The sequence below is a fragment of the Carassius auratus genome, chromosome 28 (assembly GCF_003368295.1).
Source record: "Carassius auratus strain Wakin chromosome 28, ASM336829v1, whole genome shotgun sequence".
In the NCBI taxonomy this organism is placed as follows: Eukaryota; Metazoa; Chordata; class Actinopteri; order Cypriniformes; family Cyprinidae; genus Carassius; species Carassius auratus.
The window spans coordinates 413,490-427,732 of NC_039270.1; the positions used below are offsets into that span (position 1 = coordinate 413,490).

The 14,243-nt window shown below is 37.7% G+C and overlaps 1 protein-coding gene and 2 long non-coding RNA genes across 3 annotated transcripts; all 3 read right to left on the reverse strand.

Moving 5' to 3' along the window:
- Positions 1-811: 811 nt before the first annotated feature.
- On the reverse strand, positions 812-3,448 carry LOC113047597 (uncharacterized). Its single transcript, XM_026208968.1, has 6 exons — positions 3,350-3,448; positions 2,714-2,842; positions 2,223-2,416; positions 1,890-2,037; positions 1,257-1,461; positions 812-1,180 (listed from the first exon to the last, which is right to left on the reverse strand). Exons 1-6 carry the CDS (start codon positions 3,401-3,403, stop codon positions 876-878), a joined length of 1,035 nt encoding a protein of 344 aa, XP_026064753.1. The 5' UTR covers positions 3,404-3,448; the 3' UTR covers positions 812-875.
- A 5,373-nt stretch (positions 3,449-8,821) lies between these two features.
- LOC113047598 (uncharacterized) lies at positions 8,822-10,187 on the reverse strand. Its single transcript, XR_003276310.1, has 3 exons — positions 9,952-10,187; positions 9,195-9,396; positions 8,822-9,077 (listed from the first exon to the last, which is right to left on the reverse strand). It is a non-coding gene; the product is annotated as an uncharacterized LOC113047598 (long non-coding RNA).
- A 438-nt stretch (positions 10,188-10,625) lies between these two features.
- Positions 10,626-11,456, reverse strand: LOC113047599 (uncharacterized). Its single transcript, XR_003276311.1, has 3 exons — positions 11,342-11,456; positions 11,109-11,177; positions 10,626-10,937 (listed from the first exon to the last, which is right to left on the reverse strand). It is a non-coding gene; the product is annotated as an uncharacterized LOC113047599 (long non-coding RNA).
- Between the last annotated feature and the right edge of the window lie 2,787 nt (positions 11,457-14,243).

A 14,243-nucleotide genomic window follows, 5' to 3' on the forward strand; every position in this document is an offset into this window, starting at 1 on the left:
ATTATAAAATTCATAAAAGTTTCCAAGTAGTTAAAAGGTTTGAAAACCAAGCCAATGGTTTTCAAACCTAGTCAGCAAAGTTTTGAATGATGGGAGTAATAACCAACCAAAATCGATTGCAAGCTCTCCATTTGGCCTTTTAGAAAGGACACCTTTACTTTTCATGAATAAAAGCTAACAGAAACTAAATTGTTGGGTCTGGGAGTTTCATCCTCAAATTTGAAGCAAAACATGGTCCAGATATTCTATTTGATCGTTGTTGTTGTTTTCAGGCCTTTAACATAAAAGTCTGATAAATGTTTCCCTAAGTTAAGTTCCTTCAAAGAAATCGTAAGTAACTTTCATGTAAAATGTTTACCTCGTTTTGCTCTGTTTCTTTGCTACTTTGAATTATAATGACTCTCGGGTAACAAAGTTTAAAGTGTCTAGTTTAAAAAAAGACCAGTTATGAATGTGGACCATAGGGTTAAAGAGCTACAGACATTTGTAGTTGGTTATGTCATTTTCAGAAAATTCTCAAAAAATAGGGGGTGCTGGTTAAGAGTTAAGGTCATATGGACACACACACACACACACACATACACACAGAATGACTAGTTTTTCCTCATTTTGTCTTTTAGAATTCATCGAGGAGCCAGTCTTCACCGAGTGTTGCCGGAGCATTATTGGCTGCAAAACATGTGTGGTACAGTGGCAGGAGACCTCTGTGCAAAATGTAGAGGGAACACCGCAAACAACACCATATATGAAATTAATGGTCTGTCAGATACTTTTTCTGTTCTGAGATCCCTTTATGAAGAGGAGTAACATGTTGAATTTTTACACAAACAAATTTCAAGTTAACCGTCTTCAAGTTAAATAGAGCTAATGGCTTTTCACACATTGCACTGAGTTGTGGTTATAAGACAGAGCAATGCCTGTTTGTATGGGGCAAAGTCATTGTTCACTGCTCTAGAGTACAATTCTGAAATGTCTGAATAATGCTCGGCAAACTGGTTCTCAACTGTAATCTTGTCCTGTTCATTTGAAAATGGATCCACTCCAAAAGTTGAATGCCTGGTCAGTGATGATCCCAGCTGTTGGCTGTAAAGGTCTGCTGCTTCAGCTGAATGAGGCAACAGTTCCTGATGGATTTTTTTGGGACACCCACGGCCAGCCAAGTCATTTGGTGTTCCTTTACCTGTAAAATAAAGACCATACTGTTGGTATAGAAACTTGTGAATGCCTTTTGTAATAATTGTAATCCGTAATTTCACCTGGAATTCTATGAGCATTCCATGACTCCACCAGCCTTGTAAGACCAATCTCACACAAGCGGCCAGTAAGGTTGGACACACAATATCTCACAAGGCTGTCGTTCATGTCTATTTCCTCTTGATCCACCAACCCCATAAGTGCTGTCTTCAGTGGATAGTTGACACGATTGTTGACTTCAGGCCAGATTCGTTCAACTATATGATTCTGAATTTGCAACAAAGATGTGTCATCAGTCAATGTGTTCTGGTGGGTAAATAAATCTTAGTCTATCAAGGAAAAATGGTCATGCAGAATTCCCAGTAAATGTATTAACTCAGCAGTCATTATGCACATTGACCACCGAACAAGTAAATTTATAGTTTTACCAGGAATTCTGCTTGAAGACAAATAGGATGTAGCTGCTTCTGCAGCAGTTTTTTATTAAGCTGGAACCAGGTTTTAAAAAGAAACATTCTCAGCCATAGTTAATTTTAATTAACTCAAACATTTGGAAAGCATAGTAATAGCAACGACAATTTGTCTCATGCATGCAAAACAACAGTATGCTGCTGAAGCAAAAATAATAATAATAAAAAAAAAAACAGGCATACAAGTGAATTGCTGAAGCAAACAAACAAACTGTTGAGCTGTACCTTTGTGGATGAAGTCTGTAAATATGGCCTTCGCTCCTGATTATGGCGGTGAGATGACAGCAGCTCCTGCATGAAAAGTGTCAAATAAAACTCCTTGCCATGATCTACTCGTACCTGGTCCCACATACCATAGGCAAGGACTGCAGGCCTATTGGATGAAAAAGTGTTTTATTTTGTGCAAAACTTTTTAAACTTAACGGTTATTAGTTACTCTCAGTATAATAGGCTTCATAACAATATACTGTAGATGTTCAATGTTTTATATTCTATCATGAATGATAGCCATGTGTATGCACTTTCTTTAGTGTCCACAATAATAATAATTGCTATTACCTGAAAACATCTTCATAGATGGCAAGGTTGTTTTTTATAGGCATTGTAGAATGAGCAACAATCTTTTTGCTGTAGCCATCGATGGCTAAAACATGGGTAACCCCAAACATAGCCAGTTTTTCGTTTTGGTCCATATGAACCTTTTGACCCATGTAATCAGCTTGATATGGTATGGGGTTGAGATTGCGGGCACCCTAAGAGAGATAGGAAAACGATGTAACTATTTCACACAAAAAAATCTCATTAGTCCTATATGGCTGCATATTTTACAAATATAACCTAATGTCTATTTGTGTCTCTGTCAATAAAATGAAAATTAGGGGTTTGTTCTGATTATAGGCTTACTATAAATATCTGTAAGTTTTTAATCTTATACAATCTAAGTAACTGCAGCTAAACAGCAAAAAAAAAAACACAGACAAAAAAACATTATCTCATATTTACACATAAATTCCACATATTTGATTATGTATTAGAGAGGAGTAATAGACCTGACGTCTTGCTTCATGGTATGGCTGATGCATGGTTCTGAGCACTGATCCAATTCGTGTCTCTGCAGCATACACTCCTTTCATAGCGAGATAACCCTTCATCATCTTTCTTCCATATGTAGGTCCAGTCTAGAAAATTAAAAAATATACATGTCCAGCTGATGTGTCTATCAAGAAATAAGACGTTTTTGTGTTATAGAATTTATCAGTGTTGTGAGGATTATATTAACTGTGACTTAGAAACTATTTATAAATAATGGAAGGCTGAGGCTATTTATTGGGATTTATGTACTATTCGTAATAAACGGGCATTAAAGATACCAGTCAAATACATTTGATAAGACATATAAATGCGGGACATACTGTGCATATCACATGTTCGTTCTCTCTCTCTCTCTCTCTCTCTCTCTCTCTCTCTCTCTCAATGGGGCTTTATTGGCATGAACGTTTTTTGAAACAATGTTGCCAAAGCATATACAAATAAAATATATTTACATAATATATACAAACACAATAAAACAGTTATATGAACAATAGTAAAATAATAATAATAAATCTAATATACTCTCTCTCTCTCTCTCTCTCTCTCTCTCTCTCTCTCTCTCTAGTAAAAGGTTAAAAAAAGCAGGATCATACCTCGGTTATAGCTTTTGCCACCTCCAACTCCAAATGTGCGTCAGGGAGCCCCATCAAACTTAATCCATTTTCACTGCAAAATCTCCTCACGTTTCTTGCGGAACATCCTATGAACAATATCCTATGAATATGAACAAACGGGCCTTTTTTTTCGTTTCTGTTTTAAAGTAACTTTATTTTTTGATATCCGAAATAGAAATTGAAATTCAAATCATTTTTAAAATTTCGCTCATCTTTTTTTGACACTGAAAAAGAGAAACGCTTTGTATTTTAATTTAAATTTTTTTATTTTAAAACAAAAATCAAATAACCACTTGTTTTTAGTTTTTTGATATCCGTTTCTGAAAGGAAAATCCAATGACCAAAAGATACACGGCCAATAAACAAGTATAAGGAAAACCAAAGCAATGGGATGGGATGGAATCAGGGTATCTTCCGTCCATTCCAAATCCGTTTTCAATTTTTCAATTTATTATATCCGCCATAAAATGAAGAAAAAAGAAGACGGATTTAAAAAAGAAGGAATTAATACATTTTCCTATATTTCGTTTGTCAATCTTACTTCTTAAAACTAAATGTTGAAAAATGAAATAAACAAAATCTTAACAAAGCTACATTTTCCACGACGGAGTGAACTTTTTTCATCAGCATTTGCAAAGGTCAACGGCAGGGGGAGCAAAGACGCAGCAAAATTATTAAAATGGCATCTTTAGCAAGGCACGCAGATGTGGTCGTCAACATGATTGATAATCATATGACTAAAGAAAATATTTCTGCGCACCTATACCAAATGGGTGTACAAAAATGCTCTGCAAGGAGTGTTCGCAGATTTTGCAAAGAACACAACGTGAAAAGACGCAGCCACGTTGATGATAGTCATCTAGAGCTGGCAGTGGCCAGCGCTATAAATGAGGTAAGTTTATTATTCATGTTTATTCATGTTATGTAAGGGGATACTTGTTATGAATGCAGCACAAAAATATTCAGCCTGCAAAAGCAAATATATATATTTTTTTCCTTTCGCATTTGCATTTATTGTACATCTTTGCCAGGATTAATGAGAAGATTTGTCATGACATGTAATCTCAGATGTATATGTAACACTCTTTGTAAACACACACACACCTAACATTAAGGGGACTGTTCATACGTAATCGTTTTTATACTGTACATTACTACATTCTCCCCCCTTTAACTTTGGGAATACCAGTACACACAAACACACACACACACACACACACATAACTAGTATAATGCATACTAATGAGTTATATAATAAAAACATTTTCTTCTTTGTTCAACAGGTAGGGCCAACATTTGGGCGCACATTTATGACAGGTTATCTGTCATCAAAAGGCATACTTGCAGGTGAAGTTCGGGTCGGTAAGGCACTACGACTGGTTCATCCACCATATAATGAATTGCGACATAAGGTTGGTTTTACCCTGTTTTTAAGGCCTTAACTGAGTTATTTAATACAGTTGTCTAATCATTTTAAGTGAAAGTTTATTAATTAAATAGTATTATTATTGATTGTTTCTGAGTGTTATAACAGCTTGTTTTGTGAACTATTAGGGTGTACGCAATCTGAATGCAATCCCCTACAATGCAGAATACATGGGACATAAACTACACTTGGACCAAAATGAGAAGCTGGTGATGTTTGGAGTGACGCATGTTGTGGCAATAGATGGCTTCAGCAGCCAAATTGTGGCTCATAACACCATGTCTGCATTTTACTTCAAAAGTTGAACTTGACACTTAAACAGTGATATTTGGTATATAATTACTCTGATTAAAGCAGAAAAAGTGCTGCCTGTAGTGCTTCTCACTTTTAAGTCAATGACTGAACAGTAATAACTTTTTTTATACTGTATATTCAAGAGAATATATACTCTTAACATGTAACAAACACCAGTAACTAATAAAGAGCTGCCGTAGTGGTGCCATATTATGAAACTTCTTAATGTGTGACACTTGTAACAGGTATACAGCTTTTTTTCCTCACTGTATTTAATCTTTGATAAGATCACCAAAAGCAGACAATGCACCATCAATTCCTGTGACCCTGTAGGTGTTTTCCCTTGAGTTGTCTGCTCTGCATTTCACACAGGTGTTGGATTTCGCTGCCACTGGTCAAAGCACACTTTGCATGCAATGAGACTCTGACAGCAAACTGCAAAAACAGGATCATTCATGGGCCCTAGAAATTTAAAATAAAGAAAATTACTTGTTCGTTTTTTCATAATATTTCTGGGATCTCAATCCAGAGAGAAGAGAGGAAAGTAGTACAGTTTAATTCATAAAATACTATCCTGGCTATCAACAAAGCTTATAGAGACTTAGTTATCTTGTTAACAAACCTTTGCAAATCACGCAAGCAAATGCATTTTTAATAGCTGCACGTTCTTCGTCCGTGAATGTAATAAAACGTCTGCGTGCCAACGTCAGCTCAGATAAGCCTCTTATAGCCTGTGCAACCTCTGGCAGTTCTTGGGATGCCAAGACCACCTCTTCAATTCTCTCCAAGACCTCTGGTAGCTGGCTGTCATCATCCCGTTGGCTGAGGAAAGAAGTTACAATAAGCACACCATGTTTTTCAAATATTTAAGTTGGTTACATTTTAGTAACTAACATGCTCCAAATATCTGCTATTTTACCTTAATCTTCTCCTTTTGGATCTCATATCCAAAAACTGTTGTTCAGGCACAGCAAAAACCTTCCTAGAATTTTGTTTCCAGTAAGCTGTAAGCTGAAATCATTCATATTTTAAAAGATGAATTATGTCAAGATTGAACTGAAAATTGAAGATTGAAGTGAAAATGTTATAATAGGAAAACAACACTACTAAAATGCAGACACCAAAACAAGCTGCTTTCAATGTGCTTTTTGCCCTCTATCAAGGCTTCATCAATCGGAACCTGAAAATTTTTCTTTACGTTTTTGAAGATCAGAAAAATTCAGGTCATTTTAATGTATTTTTATGTGAATTAAATCCTTAATTTCACAAATTTTTTAAATAATTTATATTGTTTAGATGTATAACACTTTTTTTTAATCAACTGGTATTACATTTCTTTGACCTTATTGGTGTTTTTATTGTGTTTTTCTTAGATTTTTTTAAAACAGTTTATAGTCGATCTCATCTTTTGCAGTTACCTTTTGTTCCCTCTGTATCGAGAATTTCATTCCCCTGGCCATCAGTCAGTATCATACCATCTTCTGATCCAATAGCATCTTGGACTTTTGCCAAGATACCAGGAACTGATGCCTCATGTTCATGAAAATGGATCGCCACAGTCTTTTGGGGTGTCCATTTTCCACCAACCAGATCAGCAAGAAAAACATTCCTTGAAATGAAAATATGTTTAGTTAAATATCTAAAGACCACGCCTAGACCTAGGGAGAATGCAATGCCAACATACAGTGGTCACAGTATATTTCTGGCTTCAATAATTCAGGCAGAAACCTTGCTATTATTAGAGAGTGAACTGATAACATTTGCTAAGGTCTTCAATTTTCGTAAAACATCAACCAAAACTGTCATATAATAATATTGTTCCCATGGGCAAAACGTTTGTTGAACTCACCGTTGAAAAGGTTTTGACATACTGGTCCGCGGCGCAGACAAAGATGCCTGCGAAGCAAAACCAGCGGCCGCACTGGGTCTTTGAAATGCAAAGCGCACAGACCCAGATCCAGCAGTGGGTCGAACACTTGAGTCCGGTGGTTGCACCTCGGCAGAATCTCCGTGAACTTCGTAGTGTCCTCTTGCAACAAGATCGACACTACTAAAAAATCCACTCTCTCCAGCGAAGATAGCGATGTTGCTATCATCGGTGATGTAAACACTGGAACTACACACCTTAAATAAAAATTGATAGTTGTCTATGAGATTATATAGTTTTGCTTCATTGTAACATTTTGTAATAATTGGCACAGATGGGCAAATTCGTCCCTGCAGGCTCACTGTCCTGCAGCTTAGACCCAACCGTGATAAAAACTCGCCTGCCTATAGCATTCCAGTAATCAATAAGACAGAGATTAACTGCCTATGGTGTGCTTGATTAGGGATGCAGCTGAACTTTGCAGGACATTGGCCTGGATAATGCGAGTTTGCCCATTACTGCAGTGGCACACACACACACACACACACACACACACACACACGCACACGCACACACACACACACACATATATATTTATAGGTGATACGTTTTAGTAGTAGCCCTTTATTGTCACTAGTCACAATTACCAGCGAAATTAGCCATCAACTAATTGATTTATTTAAAAATATATATTAACGTTACCTGAAATATACGGCCAATCTTATCCACTGTCATGTCTTCGTCCTTTAAAGTGACCCTCTTAGGACCCTTGAAAAGTGTGTATGTCTCCATTGCTTGCTTGAAGGAAGTTTCGCGAGTCGCGACTGAATTCGGCATCCGCACTCTTCCACTCTTCCGTTTCCTTTCTTCTCGGCGCGTGAACTTCCGGGTGACAGCTTAATTAAAAAATCAAAATGTCATATTCCATTTTAGGGCAATATTCTAAAATCCATTATTTAGAGTAGATTATGTGTCTGGCAGAATAGAAAAATATAACGTTAAATAAATATTAAACAAAGTCAATAAAATGATAAATTAAAAAACGATTCGTTTTTTCGTTTTCTGTTTTTTTAATTGAAAACGGATTTGGAATGGACAGAAGATACCCTGATTGGATGGGGCTGGGTAGAAGTAGAACAATACTGACTTAAAATTAAGTATGAAAATAAATGTATAATGGGTAATAACTATCAGTTCTGATATACATGTCCTTAGCAAGAAAAAAAAAGAACAAGATCAATTAGACACATGAACACAAGGAAATAATAAAATAAATTAGATTAAACATCACAATTTACAAACAGCTGAAATCTACCAGAACATGCTCCAATTAGAGCACATGTGCTAGGATAGATGTTATGTTAAGGACAGGATATGAATAACATAAAAAAAATGACTGATTAAAAATGTGTATGTAATTGAAAGCAATGGATGGAGCAACATAAAAAAACAACAGATGATTAATATATGAATTTCTATTTATTTCTCTCTGCTGCCCAGCTCTCCTTCTCCATGCAATAAAATGATGATGCTTGAAATTCCTTCCATGTCATATCCTGTGTCATGCCTCTGTCTTTGTATAAGGCGAGGACTTTAGCTGGGCAGTAAATGTATTTTCCTGCCACTCCTGGAAACCCTGTGTGAATGTGCTTGCTGTTTGGGCCCTGCCTTAGCTCTGTGCGACAGAAACGGCACATTCTTCCCTGAGGTTGAGGATCCGAGAGTTTACTCTTCTTTTCAGCTTTTCCCTGTACTCTTTGCCTTTTAAGTTGCAGTTCACGCTGACAGAAGTCAGTCTGGGCAAACTCTTCAAAGGCCAGTGTCCAGCTGTTTAGCCAGATGTTTTATGTACTGTGCTATGTGGTATTTGGTTGTGGGGTGAAGCAGACTGTTTGGATCTGTGGCAGACCGATGGACCATAGCAGCATAGTCTTGATCCAAAAGCTTTTACATGTCTTTCTGTCCATGGTAATTGTCTAGGAGGCTGTCAATAGCCTCCTTCATTGGTGATGTCTAGCGTTTGTGGTCCAAGACGAACACTCGTCCTCCAGTCTTGATTGGTCCAGTGCGGGCACTCCTTGGTGACGATTGCAAAGGTATGGGTGGAGTATTTAAGGTTTCTAGAATAGAGTGAAAAGTTGTTATTTTACTCATTTACTAAGATGATGTTGAGGAGAACAAAGTGTCATTTACACTGATATTTAAAATTTTACTCTTAAAAAGTGGTATTAACTTACCCCTTTTAACTGGAGGTCCCATGCTTCCTTGTGACAACATCTGAACAAAGTTGAAGTGTTGCACCATACCAGTGAGGCACAGGTGTTCTCCAGCGGTCCAGAGGTGGCCCCAGCAACAATGGAAGGTGTAGTCTTCCAGGCATCCCAGTTTAGATGTTCAGCAGGGATGCAGTCTGGGATCTTAAATGGAGCACACCAATCCCTAAATGCAAGGCACAAAGATGAAGAACAATTAAATTTATTTGAATTTTTTTGTTTATTTTAAAAAGAAGTTTTTTCATAAAGCAAAGAATGCAAAAAAGCTTTTATTCAATCATGGCTTTAGTATTTATCTAAAAACAAAAAACTACACACAAACGTGTTATGGCCAGTGAGCCTTCATCAGGAGGGGAACAACAAAAACACTCAAGAGTCCTTTCATACAACTATCAATTATTGATGTGACAGTCACCTGATTATGTAATATGGACTGATCACAAGAGAGCAAATTTAAATAATTAATATACAGGTAATGTCACATCAAAAGATATTGCATTGTTTAATTACATTTTGATTACATGTTTTCTATAATAATTAATTACATTTTCTCTCTTGTGATTATTAATTGTTTTTTTATACCAATTTTTTTTTATTAGACATGACATTGGTGTTCTGCATGGCAGTGACGAAAGAAGATGGCTGTCCGCACTTGTCCATCCAGTGGAAGCCTGCCTTTTCCACTCCAGCATCGTTGTACCTCTCGGCCAGTCCCTGGTACATTGGCTCCAAGACCTCTGAGTCTCAGACTGAACCATCACCCAGGAAACAATCAGCCAGTTCTCATTCATTATTGCATAACTTGACATGACCCCAGATGCCAGCGTTACTTTTCTTGCAACTTTCCTGGTGTGGTCAGACCTGAAGACCCTCCCAAAATTGCCCTGGAGGAGTTTGGACATGGCTGGCTCTTGACGTAGGCAGTCAGTCAGGTAGAAGCCATACCAGCCATCTTGATCATCATATGACCCAAATGCACGTGGAGTGTTTTCCTTCCTCAAGAACTGCCCAATGGTCCTCTGTCCATATGTGCCAGCCTCAGCATCCCTGACGCTTTCTATGGCATGCAGGTATGTCAGATGTGCTCGCTCGTACTTGAGGTGCATTAGCTCATTCTCCTGGTTTGCCATATCGGTTGGTGACCAGTGCGCCTCTGCTCATCCATCACAGATTTGCAGATGGCCTTCTTGTATGTCAGAAATGCAGGCAGAATGTTGGTAAACCGCTTGGGCAGCTTCTCAAGCCATCGTGGATTGTCAGCAAACCAGTACTTCTGACAGGCCTTGCAACAGAATCGTGAGGACAAGATGTAATACTGACCACTGGTGCCAACAATCACCCGAGGCCTACCCACTCCTGCAGAGACCACCTGTGGATGAGGACATCCATGCAGACATGGCCAGATGTAAGTGTTTCTTAACCTGACCATAAAGTGAGTCTCCGGCTTCCAGATGAAAAATGGGTGTAGCTGGAAGAAGTTAGGGGATGGGAGTTCAGACGCCATATCAACAAGCTCAGGTTGTGGAGGAAGACGCCATAGTGAAATTGAGTTCCCTGGGTTACGCACTGAACGAGACCCAGGCCACAGCCCGAGATCCTGAAGCTCCATCCTCATCCACAGCTTCTGGTGTTGACAACAGCTCCAGCTGCTCATGTCATGGTCATGCACAGGCAGGAGAACAGGAACAGGTGGCTGAGCTGAAGGAACTAGGATTTAAAAAGAAAAATGTATAGGCAAAAATAATGTAATGACCAGATTATTATTATAGATTGCATAATTAATATGGAAATAATGTAAATAAATTACATGATTAACAGACAACATCATAGTGATAGTTCACAAAATAGAGGGGTTGTGTACATGCTGTTCATTCTTACCATTTTCACTACGGTCCTCAAAGGCAAGCACTTTGCATGCAGAGGTGACAGCAGCACTTGTGCAGAGTTCTGAAACAAAGTGCAGTCTTTGTTTTGCATTTGTACAAACTACTGGCATCATGATATGATGGCAAATCTAGGATGTGTTTGTGAAAATGATCCTGAGCTAAATCTGCCACGCACTGAGCAGATGTGCAACTGAGCATCAGCCCTACCCTAAAATGGAAACATACCTGGCGTTGACTTAAGCCTTTCACCCGTTGTCTCCTTCACTAGGAACGTCAGTCCTGATGGAAGGGGCACGGGTGTCTTCCTCTTTATGCTTGGAGAGGTTGGAGCTACAAGAACACAAATAGACCAATTATTATATCTATGTAAACACACACACACACACAAAAAAACCATTTTTGGTTACATGACCTTGATTGGTGTTTTTACCATCAACTGGTGATGCCTGCAATTCAGCACTTGTATAAGGAGTTGGGTTGGACAGTGATGGAACTATAACAGACAAAATCATCAGTCACTTCAAAATTCACAATATATGTTAGCAGTATAGTAGTAGTACAGTAGGAACTCAAACAGCCATATGTCTCTTTCTCCTGCTTATCATAATTTCACAAATGTTTATGGTACAATTATATACTGTGTAACAAAAAAACCTATGTACCTGTAATATAAATGTATGCCATTATTGACATTGTCATATTATTTTTCTCTACCTATCCCTCAATATATGTTATGTATATGAATTCATCTAATGTTAAGAGGGATTCACTTTGTAAAGTGCCTTGAGACCACCTTAATTGTTAATAAATTATTTAAAATGTAATTGAATTCCTGCAGACATACCGTTCCAAAATATTACTCACTAGTCTAAGCAGGAGGAGCAATATGACAATGAACAAGCATGCATTCAAGTGTTAGTACCTTAAAACAGCATGAATGCAGAGGGAAAATGTACACTTACCGTCATTGTGGTTGGAATTCATAGTCCTTAGGACAGTTAGTATAATGCCAGCATACAACCTTATTGTTGGAGGAACATGGCCGGAACATGGCCGGCAAACAACATAACAGTTAAGGTTCCGTTTTGGAGGGCAATTGATCTTACTCCAGTCCTGAAACCTCTTGTTTAAAAACCTGTCTTTGCTCCTGGTGACTCTCTGAGTGTGACAGCTGCTGCTACTGCTGCTGGCACAGCAACTGGTTACACACAAACACGGAGATATGAATTGGGAGACAGGTAAATAAAAACAAAAGTTACAAAATAGACCATAGGCCATCATCAATTCTGACATTTGGTTTGTGTAATAACAGTACACTTACAGCTCTGCACTTGTAGCTTAGAGAGTGAGATGCTCAACATCGCTCTCTCCAGCTCTTCATCATCATCCATCACTGTCGCACAGACAATCATTTATTTGCCCAATTAATTATGAATTAAAAGCATGAAAGACTATTACTGGTCATACATAAATGTATACTTTTATGTAAAAAAAAAAATATTAATAGAATAACCAACCAATGGGTTTTGCTGGGAAACTTCATGATCAAGTCTGCGTAGCCATCAGCTCTGCTATCCCAAATCTCCTTCCAGGTGCTCTTGGCCCGGGAACCAAAGCCAACCAGCTGGTCATCTTCTGATGAGGCTGCCACAACACCCACTCCACTGGCTTCATGGGTGAGAAGAGACTGGATCCCTTCAAAACTTAGGGCATAATGAACAAATGAGACTGTCCTTGCCATGCCCCTCAGCCACAGGATGCCGGATGCCTCCTCCTTCTGAAGGTTCTTGATGAGATAAAAAAGTAGTATGGAAAGGTTTACATTTAGCAGATACACAAAATCTACACAAATTAATATATAAAATGATCATGTTCATTCATAACTTCGCTTGCAAATCATCCTTTGATGATCTAATAGTAAATAAAATCTGACGCGGTAAAGTTTTGCTTATAATCAATAAGTACATCGCTCAACAAGTAATGGTGTTTAATTATACAGTATTAATCACAAGCTATAAAGTATTATACACACATGAATCATGAACTAACTTACCCTTGATAGATGTGCTGATTAAAACGAGCGAGGCAGATCTGTGTATTTCACTCTCCAAAACAGAATGAAAATGTCAATTTCAAACTCCGCGCTTGTGCACAAACCCGGAAGAGCGCCCGGAGAGCACCAGCGGCCGAAAGTATATTACATCCGTAGTGATTTAGCACTACCACACAAATGCAGTGTGTGTGCAAAGCTACAGTATATGAACATAAACCACATAAAAGTGCATGATTAAAATCCCATTTCTGTCAGTTTCTCTTCTGTAACATGATAAAAGCAGATTCGTCCTGCGTATACATCACAGAAATGCTTCATTTGAGTAAAAGCTGAATGAATCACTTGTGGTTTCTGATGTTTCCAGCACTGATCCGTCGTGCTTGAATGTATTTATTTATTTATGTTAGGAGAACCGTGTCTGGTTTTAATATTACATAGTAAATAGTTTAAAATATACTACAAATACTAAATAGTAACCAATTCAAGCTGAAATGCTAAGAAATGGGAGCTGCGTAGTATTCATTCTTGATCACCACAAACTTTTACATGGTATTTTAATCAGTTCCCATGAGACATGATTTCTGAAGATCATGTGACACTGATGCTGAAAATACTGCTTTGATCACAGAAATAAATTACAGTTTAACACAGATTCACATAGAAAATAGCTGGTTTAATTGGTAATAATATTTGACAATATTACTGATTCTATTATATTTGTTATCAAATGAATGGCATCATGGTGAGCAGAAATGCAAACACATAAAAAAATAAATCCTAATAAAAATATCTGACTGGAAACATATTCTCAATAATGTTGAAAAAATGACAACAAGTCCATGATTTACTGAAAATGACTTTCTTCTTTCAGACTTATCCAATCAGAGTTATATTAAAGTGCTCTACACAGCTCTAGGGGGTGAATAAAGGCCTTCTGAAATTAATCAATGCATTTGGGGAAGAAAAAAAAATATCCATATTTAAAACTTTATTAACGTAATCTCTAGCTTTCACTGACTGTCGTACACACGTTCACGAGAGAGTGGCGTCTGGCAGATGACGTAGATGTAGTCT

Bases quoted from the DNA above. Each gene is read 5' to 3' on its own strand.
- LOC113047597 (XM_026208968.1), bottom strand. From the start codon at position 3,403: ATGGGGCTCCCTGACGCACATTTGGAGTTGGAGGTGGCAAAAGCTATA. The intron at 2,417-2,713 runs GTCTATTACTCC...TATCTCTCTTAG, and splicing joins ACCATGAAGCAAGACGTCAG to GGTGCCCGCAATCTCAACCC. The intron at 1,181-1,256 runs GTGAAATTACGG...TTTATTTTACAG, and splicing joins GAATGCTCATAGAATTCCAG to GTAAAGGAACACCAAATGAC.